Raw genomic sequence first — 17,612 nt, forward strand, 5'->3', positions numbered from 1 at the left:
TATAAGTTAATATTTTGGATTGGAGGTCCTAGATTTGAGGTGGGGGTTAGGTGACACGTCTACCCTCCCTGCATTCACATGGTGGGATTATACTGGGCTTGTTGTTGTTGTTGTTGTTGAGGTCCTAGATGCTTGGATTGATCGACTCCTGTTTTTTCTCACTACAACTTTTTCAGCTCCACCACCCAGTTAAATTTTATCTAATAGAGCTTCATAAGTTATGGTTTGATCAAAATATGATATTAATTAATGCAAGATTTAAAATAGAAATATTTTGCATTCATTTTTGTATGCGTTTGTATTTATATGTATTTTAGTTCTGGGAAAGTGTAGTAATATTTATCTAATCTCTCATAAAAAAAAAATAGGATAGAGTAGTTTGATTATATATTGAGATTTGGCTTCCTCAATTTCTATTTTAATTTATTGTCACGTCTTGTTTATGGAGTGACTATTCAATCTAGGTTTCATTTTACTTAGCATGAGAGGAGGTTAAAGACAATAAAATATCATTGAGTTATTACAAGTCATATTTTATAGGAATATAGCAAAAAGAAATACTGCATATTCAATTCATCATAAAACTTATAAAACTACATGGACTATTTGTACGACGTGGCTTTCTTTAACAATTTAACCAAAAAAAGAAACTTACCACATTGAGTGAGTGTTGAATTGTATGACCAGTTCATCTAAAAGCTTAAGACATCGTGCAGACATGATTCTTTTTATAGCTAAGCATATAAAATTTCTTTTTTTAATAATGATAGCGGTGAGATTCGAAACCAACAAAATCTTTGTCTGCTCTAATAATATATTGAAGTGCGTGGTCATCTCATTTCAAAGCTTAAGCGGTTAGAAAGAGCACATCCTTAGTAGTAGTACTTAATTAATATATCGGAAAAGGCTCAAATATGCCATCCAACTATTTCATTTATGCCACTCGTCAATAGTTTGGCTCATTTAATGTAACTATAGAAATGGGCTCGTTTATGCCGTCAACTATAGGAAAACCATTTATGCCACTCATCAATATTTTGACTCATTTATTCGTTCCAAAATGACTCATCCATGCCATTTTTTATTAATGCCGATTTTATAATACCGGATATGACACGTGGCCTCCAATTAGAGGTCTACATCGTTCAATTAAACCATTTTAATTTTAAATACCAAATTAATAAAAATCCGACTCATACACCTTACCCACTCACAACCATAATCTAGTTGGAGGCCACGTGTCATATATGATATTGTAAAATCGAACTTTAATGAAATATGGAATTGATGAGCAGATAAATCTTTAGTAAATAGTACTTAATTAATATATTATGTTGGATGGCATATTTGAGCTTTTCGTTAATATATTATGTCTCGATTGTGATCAAGAAAGAGGGTGGGGGCTGTTGCGTTAAAAACTAACAACAAATAAACAATACCACTATACTATACTTTGATGGTGTATATATATGTTCTATATTTGAGGTTAGTTTATGCCATTTTAAATTTTTGATTAAGATAAACCGAATAATTAGTAATTCTTTCCTCTCAATAGGGGAGAGGGGGTTTGATGGTCCAACTTTTCACAAACAATAGTGATTACAAAGCTTGTTCCAGAATTTAATAATAATGTTAATATAGAAAAGGGGATTGGAAGTATGGCATAAAGCAAAGCATGAACTGAATTTCTTAATCTGGAACTTGATTATGTTTAAAGTTAAAGAATCTGATTAGGCACATATAAGCTTTAGAGATTCTTCTCTTTGAGGTATCAAACTCATCATTGCTTAATGGGCAGGACCACAATCTATGTGAGAACTCAAAATAAAAGGCCCACTTGCCTAAAAAGCCCATAATAAGCCGCATGCGTTTTCGTCTGGTTGTCCATTGCATTTTCGAGTTTTTACATGGTTTTAATTATGACGTTTTAATCACTAAACTAGTTTAGTTAATTATGATTAAGGAGGATTTACAATTACTACTACAAATTTTTTGAAAACAAACCGTGCGACTTCCAAATCATTCCCACGAATGCCCCTATTTCGGGGTGGTCCTTAATTTTTGCCTTTCAGCACTTAGCGTGACATAAGTTTAGATTTCGCTAGGTATAAGTTTATATTTCTTTCCACAAGTTATGGCGAACACAATAAAACTTTCAAAAATAAACATAAAAATGGCCAAAAACACATCAAACTCCACAAAATCAGACACGAAAAAAAGGATAAAGAACATATGCCCCAAAAAATATAACTCCAGTTTCTGAACACTACAACAAATTCTGAAATATTATAGAACTTATACCGCATAACATAATTCCTATAGAACTTATGGCAAGCGACGCAAATGTTCAATTTCCAAAAATACAATGTTACAAAACTTATGCCGAGCGAAGCAGATCTGAATATTTTCATTAAATGAACAACAGAGGAAAAAATCAAAGACCACAGATACGAAGGGCAAAAATTAAAGAACAGTGCGTTTGAAGGCCAATTCGTGCAACAACTTCATTATTCATTGTTTCTCACTAATTGAATCAGTTTGGGTTCAAACTTGTAGAGTTGCTACACAATGGGTAGGTACTAAGGGCAGCACTGTTAATTTTTGGTGTGATAGATGGATCCTCAATACCCCAACCATTAGGGAAACCATCCAAGGTCCTTTGAATGGAGGAGAAGATCAATTGAAGGTAATGGACATTAAAAGAGGTATTAATCTCTCATTTGATCTTCCACCCCAAACTAAACACCTCATTTCTAATACCTTTATACCTCCCAACAATATTGAAGAGGACTATAACTATTGGAGGTTGACTAGTAATGGGGAATTCTCATCAAGGACTGCTTACAATTTCATTTCTAGTAGGAGCTCCAACCCCACTACCAGAACCAACCTTAAGATCAGCTGGATTTGGAAATTAAAAGTTCCAGACAAGATTAAGTTTTTCCTTTGGCTCATGAACCATAACAAGCTACCCACTAGTTCCTATCTTCATCATATTGAGCTCAATGTTAACCCCAGTGCAAGTACTGTAATCATCCTGATCCATATTTTCTTTGAGTGCATTGTTACCACAAATTTCTGAAATGCTGTCGTTCACCACTGTAGTCATGCAAATGCAACCCTTACTTTTTTTAACTGTAGCACTAACTTTTATAATAGTTGGTGGTCTCTGAAAAGGAAAGGTATAACCATCTCCTAAATTGGAACACCTTTCTACCATTTTGTCTATGGCAAATCTGGCTTAATAGAAATGCAAATCTCTTCAATGATAAAATTGACCAGCCCATTTTTGAAAACTCCTATGGAAAAGTTGTTGAGTACACTCAACTCACACAACACTCAAACCCAGAGCATAGCAACATCAGAATTTCTCTTAAATGGGAACCCCCCAATAATGGCATCTTTAAACTTAATACTGATGGCTCTTGTCTAGGAAACCCAGGAGTAGGAGGGGTTATTCAGACTAATAGAGGGGATTGGGTGGTGGGTTTCACCAAAGGCTTGCCAAACACTACAAATACATATACAGAACTAGCAACTCTTATGCAGGGTCTTCAATTGGCATATGAACACAATCTCAAGCCATTGGAAATCAACTGTGATTCCACAGAGGTAATTAACGTGTTGAAAAATAGACATACTCCTTACAATGCTATTATTTCGGAATGCAGGTTGTTCATGCAGAGGCTGGGCCTTCCGGTGCTTAAACACACATACCGGGAACAGAACAGGGTGGCGGATTTGTTGGCCAAGGAAGGTGCTAGGCAGAAGCTTTTTGATGCAGTCAAAGTCAATGTGGTTCCTCCTTTTTTTGTTATCAAGGCTTTTTGGGATGATATGAGGGGAGCTACTTTTGAAAGATTTGTAAATTTGACTAATGTTCAAACAATGGCTGAAACGCCAGGGCATGTAACGGGCATAAGCCTAGACAGCGGTTAACCTTTGTTTTGTTACATAGTGCACTAGTATCTATTTAACCTAAAAAAAAAAAAAAAAAAAAAAAAACAGTTTGGGTTTCTTTATACCCTTTTCTCTCTCCAGTGTTGTTTATGAGTATTAAATCTCAAGGTCGTTTGGTTTGAGGTTTAAGACATTATCTATGGTTTTGCTAATAACATGATTTATATGTCAAGATTACTTGTCTTATAACTTACGGGAATTTTAGTATCGAAAATCAAATGTTGTATAATTAATATAGGTATAAGTTATGCAAGAATTAATGTAATATTTTATACAATATAGAAGGTGAAATAAGTAAAATGTGTATTAAGCGCATCTAAAGACAAAAAATATCCTTACAATAAGTAATCTAAAATGCAATTCTTGTAATTATTTATTCAGCGTATAATAATTCTTGTATTAGTTATTTTCCTCATAACAATCCCCTTATTATTAATCGCCGTACAAACAATCCATATTATAATTCCCATATAATTAATAAATCAAACTGAATGACCCCTTGTAAGATTCAAAGTAAACATAATTTCCTGGGTCAGTTAAGTTAGACATCAGATCAATATTACCGGATTTCGTCATTCTTAAGGTAATACTTTGCACCATAATCACTAGAGCATAAATTAAAGCTTTCATTTATAACCACAAAGTCCACTCTTAACTTTTATGTTTTAACATATTCTGAAATTTTCTGAAAGTCATTTAATTTATTTTATTTTATTCTATTTCAATGTATGAAAATTGTAAGTAGATTTCCCACACTACCCCTCAATCTCATCTCTCATGTAGATGGGGATACCCTTATATATTCAATTGTCATGAGAGGAATGATTTGATGTGAGTGCCCACACTGTTAAGTTTGGTATGCCGTCCCAATCATCTCTCATCTTGTCATCATCTTTGTCTTTTGAAACATTTGAAGCATAAGTTTGCATAAATTTGTAAATTAAGGTACTTGTAATAATTTGCCCATACAGTACAGCATTTTTTCCTTCTAGAAATTTCAAGAGACTTTGAATTTTAAATTTTCATTTTTGTGTTTTTGATTCTAGGGCTTCATTCAATAGAAGACAATTTGATTGCTATCATTATAATATCACAAAGTGCTCACCACAGAGTGTTCACCAATTCAAGGGCAGAGTACACATGAGAGGTTGTATGCGTTATGGTTATCCCAAATTTAAAAAAAAAAAAAAAAAAAACATTTACTTTCATACGGCATATTTACCCGACACTATTATCATTTGGAAAGTCAAATTAATTATTTTCTTGGCCTTTTTTCTTTTACTATACCAGATGGGAGACTTGTAGTGCCACAATAATAATATGTACTCCTTGAAAGTCCACGTCCAGTTCCGATAATCCTACATATAATAATGTTACCCCAAAAAAAAAAAACCTATACATAATAGATCTAGTAATTCAACTATCCACATGCATTTCATCTTGAATTATTAGTAACTATCACGTTATGATTGATGGAAGCCAAATTGTTGATGTAGAACTAGATAATTGCCGTGACGGAATTAAGAACTTTCTTGACTAATGCATGAACTTCGTAAAATTTAGGCAGATTCTTCATTATGATCCACGTACGTAACATAAAAAAAGAAGAAGATAATAATGTGTTATCACAACCATTAAAATCTTATAACGTAACACAGTACAAAATCAGAAGCTTAGAATGCACAATTAGAGGCTTAAACGAATTATATAGAGCCAAGCTAAAGGTGTAGTAACTTTAATTCCTCGTTGTTGATGTAGTTGTATGCACAGATGGTATACAAAATATTACATAATCAAGTCACTTATTATCTCTTGATAAACATTTTTTTTTCTTCTCTTTACATAGGCTAGGGGAAGGGGAAATAGGGGAGGGAATTACAATGTTGGGATTCGAACCCTCACCAACAAGGTGAAAGTTCAGGTAGCGAACCAACTGAGCTACTAGATCCCTACCTTGATAAACATTACTTGATGTCTATAATATCATTTCTTCTATATAATACTAATCGACAGGACCTCACTTGAATAATTTGATAAAAATGACAACCTTGCTATCATTTATTATAAATTCATTGATAATAGTTATTTTTTAACATTACAATATATATGACGTAAATAGATATTAATTATGAAGTGCTGCAAATTTATGTCGGAATACCTAGGGATCTCCTTAAACTTAACACGTTTTATTTATTAATTACACATTCAAACATAGCATTTCGATAGCTTCGAGCCCCTAACTAAGCTTACCTGATTGGGCTGAGACACACACACCCCTTAAAGAGAGTGTATCCACATTCTTTACCACATCAACGTTTAGGGGTTAAGACTATCAAACTGCCAAGTTCACGGGATAATTAAGACAAAAATAATATAAGACACATGTCATGCATCTATCGAGTTAATATAAATATAAAGTACTGTATGAAATACTCTACTTTTTTCCAAGAGGATTTATACTTATGAATCCATAATCAAGAATCTGCTCCAAATTGGATCAAGACTTTGGATGAGAGAGGAGCCAATAAGCCGTTAATTTCGGAATAATCTTGAATTTCCAGCAAGATCACAGCCTTAATCAAGAGAGTGTTGACCAGACAACATGGTTTGACCAAGTTTTAAGGTTGGGACCTTAGGTACAGTGCTACATGAAAAAAAACTCAGTAATTAAACAGTAGTATAAACAGACAGCCCCTACAGCTGGAAACAGTACTACTAGGACAATGAGGTAAAATTATGGGGATTAGATTCCCTAATTCCTTGTTATGTTCTGAGGACTAATGGCCCATGGGGAGGAAATTATTTATATTTCTTAAAAACAATTAATTTTAGAAAAGAAAAAGATGGGACTGACACATCAATTAACAAACAAATAGTAAATGAATGGAAAGCAGAAGAGATAGGAGTATTATTCAGTAGTACTTTGTCAATAGCACCACTATCTTTTCAATTGTACAATCTTAAACCTCACACTTTACTCTACCCATCAATCAAAGCAACTTCTCTAGACAGCATCTTTTCCACACAACTTGGGGGCCCCATATCCTTTTTCATTTCATTTTTAATTCTTAAAAACTCAATATTGTAAATATTGAGAAGCAGAAATTTCAACTCTCATACTTGCTCTTGTATCTCACTAACTCCTTTCATATATTTATCAGAGGTTTCGGCTTCAAACTTTGTGAACAAAGTAGTCTTTGGTAGAGTGCATTTTATTCTCATGGTGAAATTATTTGCTACGAATTCAAATTAGCCAGGCTCTAAAACGGATAGCGGCCACCAAATGAGAGACAAAAAATATCCATCTATTCTATTTTTGTGATTCCATAGTTATTCAGAGAATCAAATACTATTCTTTATTAAAATTTTGAGAAAAATTAATTTTTATAAATTTGTTATATGAAATTTGGTTTTATGTCGTTTTTTAATATATAAAAGAATATTTTACAAATTTAAGAAATCAGTATCCAAATCCACATCAAGATTACATAATTGACACCCATACTTTGAGTCCATTTTTTCTCTCCAGAAGAGAGTATTAAAAGAAACTCTAATATTTGTTTCATATTCTTGGATATGAAGATTGTTATAAGCTAAATTGAGTTGCATCAAATGTTAATTGTAAAAGGAAAAAAAAGTATAAACAATATTACTATTATTATCCAAGATTTAATTGTTCTTGTGGGGAATATTACATTGCTATTTACATATCTGTGTTACTGTGTACAAGCATCAAACAAGAAATGCAGGCCTAGTACAATGGTATACATCATCAATCAAAATGTAGAAGTGATTTGGTGGGCCATGACATGCATAGTACACAGTAGAAATGAACAGTAGAACTCAAGAAGTTTGATGGACCACAGTAGCACAAGATTATTTCTGAAAGAAGAGAAGAATTGTTAGGTTGGTTGGCACTGAGAGAAAAATGAGTGTGTAACAGCAAAGAGAGGTCTGTTAGAACAGTTGGCAAATGTGTCAGTTAAAAATTAGAAAAAAAAAAAAGAAGAAAAAGTTATGTCAAGCTTGGTCTTCAAGAGAAGAACAAGAACCTCTTCCAATCTAGTGTATATAGTACTAGTATGTGAAATCATTTATTAATTGGAAATAAAAAAAAGCATAGTGTATAGGACTGAGTGTATGTATTACATTATTTTAAAGGAAAGAAAATTACAAGGAGTAAAGTATGGGGGAAAAAAAGGGGTAGGATTAGGTTCTGTAATAATTTAAGCAACCATTTCTGTAAGAGCAGTTGGCAGTAGTTAGTATGTCTTTTAAAATCATAGATGTCACCATTTTGCTTGGGCAGGTAAAATACCTTTCACTCTCTCTCTCTCTCTCTCTCTATATTATTGTATAGTATAAAGTTTGCTTCTTTGCTAGTTCTTGAAAGTTGAAAGTACCCATTGGGTGAATTTACGTGGTGTAAAAAGGAAACTATCAAGAACCCAATTCAGGCTACTGTTTGCTATATAATTGGGGTTAGGATTTGGTGCTTTTTATTGTCATTTTTAGCTAACATATTTCAGAATATCTGAAAAGTCTTATTGAGTCTATTCTTTTTCTTGATACTTGTGGGGCTTTTTTCTTTGAGTTGTCTTTGATTCTAAGCTTCAACTGAGACAATTGGTATATTTCCTTAACAAGAACCATTTTTTTCTTTCTTTAACACCCCATTCTCATCTCCATATTGAAATTTGCTGGAAGATAAATAAAGAAGAGTGAAGAGATTAATGTGAAGCTTGTAACTTTCTCTCTGCTGTTGTTTTTAAATAAACAAAAGGAATCTGCTTTCTTTTCATTAGTGTGTGAGCTGTTATTTCACCAATGCTTTTCACTTGTTCATTTCTCTACTTTATGCTCTGAAAGTTTCATACTTTCTTGTCCCTGGGAATTACTTTTTTCTCTTATTAGACTATAGGTTTGATCCTAGGGTTCTTGAAAACAAACAAGGGGGTAAAGATTTTATGCCTGCTACTTTGGATTTTTTTTACCTTTGTGTGTGTATCTACATTGAGAGATTTCTTTTGCTTTAACCTCTTCCTCTCATTACTACTATATAAAGCTGCCAGGTTATTTTGTTCCTTGTTGAGTCTTGCAAGATATTACCACTTCTTTTTGGTCAAACCCCACTTACCTTTTCTTTTTTATTTTTCTTGCACAGAGTTCCTTTCTGTCAAATAGCAATCAAACACTTAGCTTGGGTTAAAAACATTGCATTGGGTGTTGCCTTTTTGAAGGTGCACACGAACTGAGTTCAGAACAACATTTGTGGATCCTCTTTGTATTTTCTTGAAAATGGGTACTAAGGAAAATGGTGATACTTCCTTCAATTCCCTTTCTACAGGGATGATTAATAGAGCAGATTCAATGACCAATGTTGACCCTTTTAGTGGTTCTGGTTGGGATCCACTTCTTTCATTGAATCACAAGGGTAATTTTAAAGGATCTTCAGTTGTTAGTCACAATGAGTTTACCAATTTGCCTTATCAATCATCTCACTTTGTTAACTATCCATCTGATTCAAATCTGGCTGAAATGGTCCCAAAGATTCCATCTTTTGGAAATGAAAGTTACTCAGAGTTGGTCAATACTTTTCCTTTACAAGAACAGCTTAGAGGGGCAAATTGTTATGCTAACTATGTCAAGAATAGAGGAATTGCCACTGAAGGAGAATGCCAAATTTCTGGTGAAGGTGCTGTGGAGGTTTCACCTAATGGGAAGAGAAAAATATCCAATGCCAACAAGGTATATTGCCATCTTTCTAAGTCTTTCTGATTACTCAAATGGTCACTCAACTATCTGAATTTACCTAGTAAAGTTATGTTTCTTTTATTTGTAACAGAAGAGTCATTTTACTATGCATATAGCACTCAGAAGGTCACTAAACCGGCTAAATACCTATGTTACATTCTAAATTATCAATCTTTATCACTTAAATGTGCATGTAGTCTGCACTATCCGGTATGCTAGCATCATGATTCAAAATGTCCATTTAGTTTTTGTTCTTTCTTCAATGTAGACTGTTGAAGGGGAGCTGCAGAAGGCTCCATCAAGGGATAGTTCAGACTGTTCAAAAGAACAAGATGGAAAAAGACTCAAAACAGACCGAAATAATAGCTCTAATTTAAGAAGCAAGCAAGCAGGGAAACAAGTTATTAAGGATGACTCTGATGGTGGGGAAAATCCAAAGGATAATTATGTTCATGTTAGGGCTAAAAGAGGGCAAGCCACAAACAGCCACAGCCTTGCAGAAAGGGTAACTCCTACTTGCTCCAAAAGATAATGTTGCAATTCAATCTAAGTTGTTTATCCTTTTTGACATATTGGATGAATCTTTAAAGTTTTTCTGGCTGGCAGGTGAGGAGAGAAAGGATCAGTGAGAGGATGAGATTGCTTCAAGAACTAGTCCCAGGCTGCAATAAGGTAGTTACTGGCTTTTATGTTGCTTAAGTTCTTGGTCATTTGTCCTTATATAAAAAGTTCTTGGTTATTTGTTATACATAGTTAAAATTGGTAATTTTGTTCCGACAGATAACTGGGAAAGCTGTGATGCTTGATGAGATTATCAACTACGTGCAATCGCTGCAACAGCAAGTTGAGGTAAACATTCTTTGTTAGTGTATAATATAGCCCCCGGTTCATAATATTGTGTTTACTGTGCCTGAGTAGATTGAATCTTGATTTTACCAATGAAACACAATTTTAGACTATGTTGCTCAGACCCTTAAGAAATGTCGATAGTATGCGTTTCGGATCCTCTAAAAGCAGTGTATTTCCAGAGGATCTGACACACGTGCTCCGAGCAACATAGGTTCTAGATAGACACGCTAAAACATGTAGGATTAATCCAATGGTACTTTAACTTGTTCTGTTAGTATGAATTTTTTTTTCGTCTGATGAAGAATCTTAGGTGATCATGGTTTTGTTTTGGAATAGTAAGCTTAGCCTAGCAAGTTGATGGGAATTCAGTCATAAGATATCCGTCAAAATGAGTATTAATTTGACTAAGAATATGTTCATTGCCCAGGTCCAATACAGGGAGGAATATTCTTTTTGTCAGTCATACTTTAATTCTGATCATCCTTTGTTAGAATGAGTGCTCCATCCTTTCAAGAACTGATTAAACTGATACTGAAATTGATGTGATTTGATGCTGCAGTTCCTGTCAATGAAACTTGCTACTGTAAATCCAGAGCTGAACTTCGATATTGATCGTATTTTATCAAAAGAGGTAAGTTTAAGTATAGTGGATGTGATCATCCATATTCAATTTTTTCACTATGAAGTTGAAAATTCATCTGCCTCACCGTTAAATGTAGATGCTCCATCAGCAAACTAGCAATGCAGCTCTTCTTGGTCTTGGTCCAGGGCTGAGTTCCTCTCTTCCTTTTCCTGGAATTTCACATGGAAGTTTTCCTGGTATCCCAGGAACAACGCAACCCTTCCACCCCTTGCCCCAGGTATAAACAAAGCTCTCTCATCTGAAAAGACTTAATCTGCACCCGATGTTTACACTAAGAAAATGAATGCAAGACATGACTTTGCATATAAGCTTTTCTCACTTAACCTTAGTTAAGTTATATGAGATCTTAGTTTGATATGTGACTCATATTTTTAAATTGTTTGGTATGGGTTAAATACCGAGTGCGGAAAAGTATTTTCGATCCCTCATCTTTGCAGTGCAAAGACGGGAATTTCGTTATGGGTGTTCAAGATTAATATATAAAAAAAGTAAACTTAGACGTATATACTTACTATATATATATATATATATATATATATAACTGAACACCCTTCACTGTATGTCGCTACACCACTGCATCCTTGTTGCACATTCTACTCATCGTCAAAGAAATGATAATAATCAAAACCTACTTTTTCATGCAGAATTTATGGGACAATGAGCTCCAAAGCCTTCTTCAAATGGGATTTGATTCTACTTCATCTATGAACAATATGGGACCAAATGGTAATAACCATTAGCTACTAATACACATTCATTTTGAAAGAACATTAAATTTGGTTTATTTTTCTGTTTCTTAAGTTTAAAACTGATTTCATGTAAGCAGGGCGGTCAAAGTTGGATCTGTAGATTTTTGGGACATGTTTATCATAATCAAGATTCAATTACCCCAATTGACTGCAAAATCTGTTTGCATACCTGGACAGAAGATATAGTGAAAATTTACTTTACTTTTCTGGAGTTGTATAGGATATTAGCTCCTAACTCATTTTGTGTTCTTCGAGTTTTAGCAGAAGAGAATATTTTAGATTTTAAGAAATGACTGTACATTGAAAACAAGTCATCATTTGGGGAAAGATGGCTTGTTTCAATTATGTTTGTGCAAGTGTAAGAATTTGTTTCTAAGCTTTACGAGGATTTTTTGAGAGAAGAACACTACTAATTTTCTTGTAAAGTCTTGTGATATCGGAAATGAGATGGAATGGTACATCAATTTATTAGTGCTTTCTCTTTTCCTGAGACAAATTCAATTCTTGAGAGCTTATAAAATGTCTTTTTTATGTTTCTTGCTTTTCCTTTCCCCTCCCTCTAAACTCAATTATTCAGTAAAATAAAACTCAAAAAGTCCCTTAAGTTTTCCATTAAAAAAAGTCGTTTCCGGTTAAAGTGAACTCAACAGTAGCTTCCTCTTTCTTGCTTCTGATTGAATACTTATGTTGGTAAAACGAGAGTGTGAAGACCATTGGAAAGTTGAGGCAGCTTTCGATCTCTCTCCCTGGACTCTGCTACAGCTAAGCGTATGGACTCAGTCATGATTATTTTATAGTGTTGCTTTCTCACGTTCAGTTTCTCTTCTCTAATTTTCTTTTTACCCAGAAGAACTTGTATATTATTAATTGTTTACCCCAAAATTTGAGTTCTTTCTTGAATGAAATCTTCGCGAAGCCCCCAGTTTTCTTGGACCGTATATCTGCTTTCCGGTGATTTGTACATAATGCATAGGAAATAGGGGTGGATATCGGTAAAAATTTGCAAGAATTGATGTCTCATATGTTAAGAATAGATGTCTGGAAAATCTTCTTCTTTGGTTTAAGTATAGGCGGGTAAAAAGTATAGAGTCCACACAGGACTTTTTATATAGCATAAGCTAATTGCTATAATGAAAGTTCTGTTCATGCTTCGTGATGGTGAGTTTATGTGAAAATAATTCAAATTATAAAATACATGAAGAATTTGTTGTTTACCTTATCGAAAAGGCAAAATGGCTAATGAATTTATTATATAGTCAGTTCATGTTTTTTTATTTTTTATGTCAAGTTTTTGTTATCTATTCTTGCTATTGTTGTGTGCTTACTGATCAGAATGACTTGGCATAGGGTACAAACAGGGGTAGGAACACCCTCGGCAAAAAATTACAGTGTATATATAGGGTAGATTTTCTATGTTTATGTATATATATTAACTTTTGAATACCCTGAACAAATGCAAAAGTTAGCTCAAGCGGTCCAGGTGTTCAAAATTGTCTCTATTTCGAACCCCCTGAATGAAAATCCTGGATCTGCCACTGGCTACAAAAGCATTTTGTAGTGATGATCCATAACTAAGAGCTAGGGAGGAAGGTTATACTGGACCGGTTATGAAAGCTTTTAGTTGAATTTTTTAGATTTACAGGTAAAGCAATGTTCCATTTTCTTTTAAGTTATTTCAAAATAGTTTTGCCTTAACCACATAGAATCAGTTGATTTTTTGGAAATTTACATTTATTTGGGTTCTACATCTCAGCTGTGTTAATTTGGAACTTCTCTTTCCCATTATGAAATGTTAGTTCCAATGTTTTCCCTGTAGGCTAATTATGATAGACAAGATGGTGGCATTTCTGTGTTATTAAGCTGCAGTTTCTGGTATTTTTTTGTTTTGCTTGCCTAAAATTGGTGGCTAGAAGAAATGCATTCTAATCTTCAACTTCGTTGTCTGGAATTTTTTTATTTTGTTTTATCGTGTATGAAATCCATGTGGATTTGCATAAGTTGGCTGGAAACTTTTTTCTGCCTCCGACCCTGCAGCATTAACAAAGTCACATATCTATGTGCTTTTCTAATAACTATAAAAATCAGAATTTACACTCTGATGGTTACCTAGATGTGAAAAGTATTATTACTTGAATATGAGGCATAGCACTAGAGATTACTCATTCTAATCATCATTGAGTGACTGAAATCTAAATAGAAATTTGTGGCTGAAAGGGAACTTAGATGATTGCTTAAAAAGCTATTCTTGCAATATGTATAGGTAAAACTGCATAGACCTATCAACTTTATTATTAGGAAAAGTAAGAAGGAAATACAATTTTTGAAAGCCGAAAGTTATCACAACAAGCTACGTGTGTTTAACTATTTGTTGTGGTCAATTCATGTTAGAAGGGAATCTCTTCTTTGTCTCTTTTAGTGGTCTTATGGGTTGAAAATGAGACTTTTAGATTAATGACATCAAAATATAATGCATGAAGTTAAAAGTGGAAATGTTGAATGACAAATCAGATCTGTTGTGATTTCTAAGAACTTGTATGGTTATGCAAATGCAGTTTTAATGTGACTAGAGTATTATACTAGTACTGAAGGAAGAGCTAATTACTGAACAAAGTTCTGCTTCATAGTTAGTAACGAAAGTTGGTGCAAATAAAGAAGAGATTATGACATAAGAAATTAGTGCATCCAACTTGAATGCAACCTTCACAATAGTAACATGAAGAGAGTGAATACTAGGTAGCCAGAAAACCGTTCTTGCTTTAAACTTTGACCAGAAGTTGTATATTAGGGTTGTAGAATATTTTTGAAACTGTGAAGTTTATGACGCAGAATAAGATGTGGAATTTAGGCATGATAGCTGGATAGCATGCATTTGTAGCAAAACTGATTATGCTGGAAAAATTTAAGGCTTAGGTGCAACATACTTCTAGCAGGAAGTTTGATCCTGAAATACCTATACCCGAGAATGTGGTGGTAGATACATATGAAAGAGATTATTCACGCACTTTAGCCCAACCAACATTGACTACACTGCTAGAGGAGGTATGTGAAGCTGTGCAGAAATATTTAAGCTTAATTTGTCCATGGTAATATGCAGATTATTGTTTTCTTCTACAAGGGGATGATTCCTATAGCTAAATGGAATACCTATTTTGAACTGAAAGATCTTGAAGTTCTCTTAATAAGCACCCTGTTAGAGGTTCTTGAAATTCTGTAGTATTTCATTTGCTGAATTGTACCTCCTATATGTTATGCACTTAGACTCAGACATCATCGAACGATGGAGTGAAAAATCTAATTCATGTTGCTCAGTGGGCACAGCTTGAGGAGAATGTTTCCAGCTCCTTGTTCCTCTTCTAAGGCATGTGAGCCATTTCTGCTTTATTGCATCCAGACAGTCATTTGTTCTACATATTTTTGGCTTCAAACTCCAATGGAGTCCTGCTGGCATTGCTAAATGCTCTGCCACGAAGCAAGCTTTCACGAATACGACAGATGTGGAAGTGGCTAAAGAAGTCGGAGGAAGAAAGTAGTTGGGCAACTGTATACACGAGGGTACATTAGTATTCTGGGAATTAACAGATGTTGCTTAACTTTACAATAGTGACCTCTTGGAGTGCATTTAAAACTAGCGAGCAGAGGCATGTATTATTATTGATATTGCTTGAAGTGCATTAACCACATTTTACTCGTAAATGAGAACTGTCATATACTATGAGAAAAGATAGGAAGGTTTGACTTACTTTAATGAGTGACGCAACTAGCTCTTTATGATTTATTCTCTATACATAGATATTTCCATTTCCATGTTCATATTGTAGCAGCAACATCCATCCCAACAGCTTGCACCTTTGATGTACAACTCTTTTCTTTGTAATATTCGGTATTTTATATACTCCTATATGTTGATGAGATCTGATGTTTAACATGGACCGTAATTACATATATGATTAGATTTGAGCCTGCATACATGTATCTGATGCTTTGGGCCCATGCTCAATTTTATTTTTACAATCAGCATATGCAACTTTGCACTTAACTTTGTATGCTGTTGCTCAGTGATTGGAACCATCTCATGATAGAAATAAGTGCTAATCATACATGTAAAAAGTTGCTCTTCTAAGCATATGCAGATACCATCTAGCCCTTCTATTCTCCTACACCTAGATATTATTAGCTAGGTAATCTTTAAGTAAGTCCTATGTTTAGTTTGATATGTGCCTAAAAGTTTGATCGGCTATATGCTTTTGCAGGTCCACTTTAAAGTTACAGAGAGCAGATAAACACAACACAGAAACATAAGTTCTTAATAGAGCCGCTGCTTTACAACATGGTTCTTGTGGCTGCAAGGGCACAAATTTTATTAAGAATTAAACTACTCTAAAATACTAATAAGGGCTTTGTATCAAACATCGTCATAATTATTTGGCATGGTGTGTTAACTGCTAGATCTAATTGGCAGATATTAGCCAAATTTTAATAAGTTGGCATAAAATGATTTTTAATTGTACCACATAACCCATAAAATAGCTCCCACATCCGTTTGTTTTGCATTTCTCACACAACTTTCTCCTCTCTCCCTAAAATCTATTTCTCTCTCTCTCTCTCTCTCTCTCTCTCTCTCTCTCTCTTATTTTTCCATCTCTCCTCCACTTTTTCACTCTCTTTCCTTCCATCTCCTAAAATTTGGCCAATCAAAATCGAAAATCTATCATGATATATCATGTATACACTCTGGGAATTCAATGGAGAAGAAAAGTACCATGTATACTTTCTGATATATATTGTGAAGTATCATGTATACATTTTGATATATGTTGTGAAGTACCATGTATGCATTATGATATACATTCTGTGAAGTACCATGCAGACATTATAATATATACGCTGTGAAGTACCATGTATACATTCTAATATATAATGTGAAATACCATGTATACATTCTAGGAATTATGAAGCATCATGTATACATTATGGGAATTGTGAAGCACCATGTATACATTCTGAGAATTGGATGTGGACAAACTTTCAGATACATATTGGGAAGACATTTTCAGTTATGTATACAAATTATAATAATGTATACAATGTAGCACATTCATATAATAAGCTAAAATATTTCTGATTAAAATTTTAATCTACCAAACTTATTTTATAAATATTTAATGCGTGTTGCTAATATAACAAAATTAGTTTTGTGAAAGAATTTTGAGCGAGCATACAATCTGAAATTTGATGGGGAAGAAGAATATTTTGTGACCTACTCCCTCCGTCCCTATATGATATAGTTTGATTGGGCGCGGAGTTTAAGAAATAAAGAAAGACTTTTTGAATCTTGTGATCTAAAATAAGTCAAAGATATTTGTGTGGTTATAAATCATCTCATTAAGCATAAAAGGTAAAGTTTAAAGTTAAATTGTTGTCAAATAAGAAAATGTATCATTCTTTTTGGGACAGACTAAAAAGAAAAATGTATCACATAAATTGCGACAGAGGTAGTAATATTTTGAAAGAAGTTTGAGCGTGTATACATTCTAAAATTCAATGGGAAGAAAAATATTTTGTCAATTAATTTTTGAAAGAAATTTGAGCAAGTATATATTCTGAAATTCGTTGTGGAAGACGATATCTAACTTTTTAAGTTTATAATAATTGGGTAA

The 17,612-nt window shown here is 33.7% G+C and overlaps 1 protein-coding gene across 2 annotated transcripts; it reads left to right on the forward strand.

The window, feature by feature from the left end:
* The first annotated feature begins 7,696 nt into the window (after positions 1–7,696).
* LOC132033503 (transcription factor bHLH74-like) lies at positions 7,697–12,451 on the forward strand. 2 transcript variants are annotated; one of them, XM_059423489.1, is made up of 9 exons: positions 7,697–8,269; positions 9,125–9,708; positions 9,983–10,219; positions 10,321–10,386; positions 10,495–10,563; positions 11,123–11,194; positions 11,283–11,423; positions 11,851–11,932; positions 12,033–12,451. In XM_059423489.1, the coding sequence occupies exons 2-9, from the start codon at positions 9,259–9,261 to the stop codon at positions 12,053–12,055; spliced, it is 1,140 nt and encodes a 379-aa protein (XP_059279472.1). In that variant the 5' UTR covers positions 7,697–8,269; positions 9,125–9,258; the 3' UTR covers positions 12,056–12,451. The 2 variants fall into 2 exon arrangements, with proteins under 2 accessions (XP_059279472.1, XP_059279471.1); XM_059423488.1 differs by lacking the exon at positions 7,697–8,269 and having other exon boundaries at positions 8,279–9,708.
* The last annotated feature ends 5,161 nt before the right edge of the window (positions 12,452–17,612 follow it).

The sequence above is a fragment of the Lycium ferocissimum genome, chromosome 10 (assembly GCF_029784015.1).
Source record: "Lycium ferocissimum isolate CSIRO_LF1 chromosome 10, AGI_CSIRO_Lferr_CH_V1, whole genome shotgun sequence".
Taxonomy (NCBI): Eukaryota; Viridiplantae; Streptophyta; class Magnoliopsida; order Solanales; family Solanaceae; genus Lycium; species Lycium ferocissimum.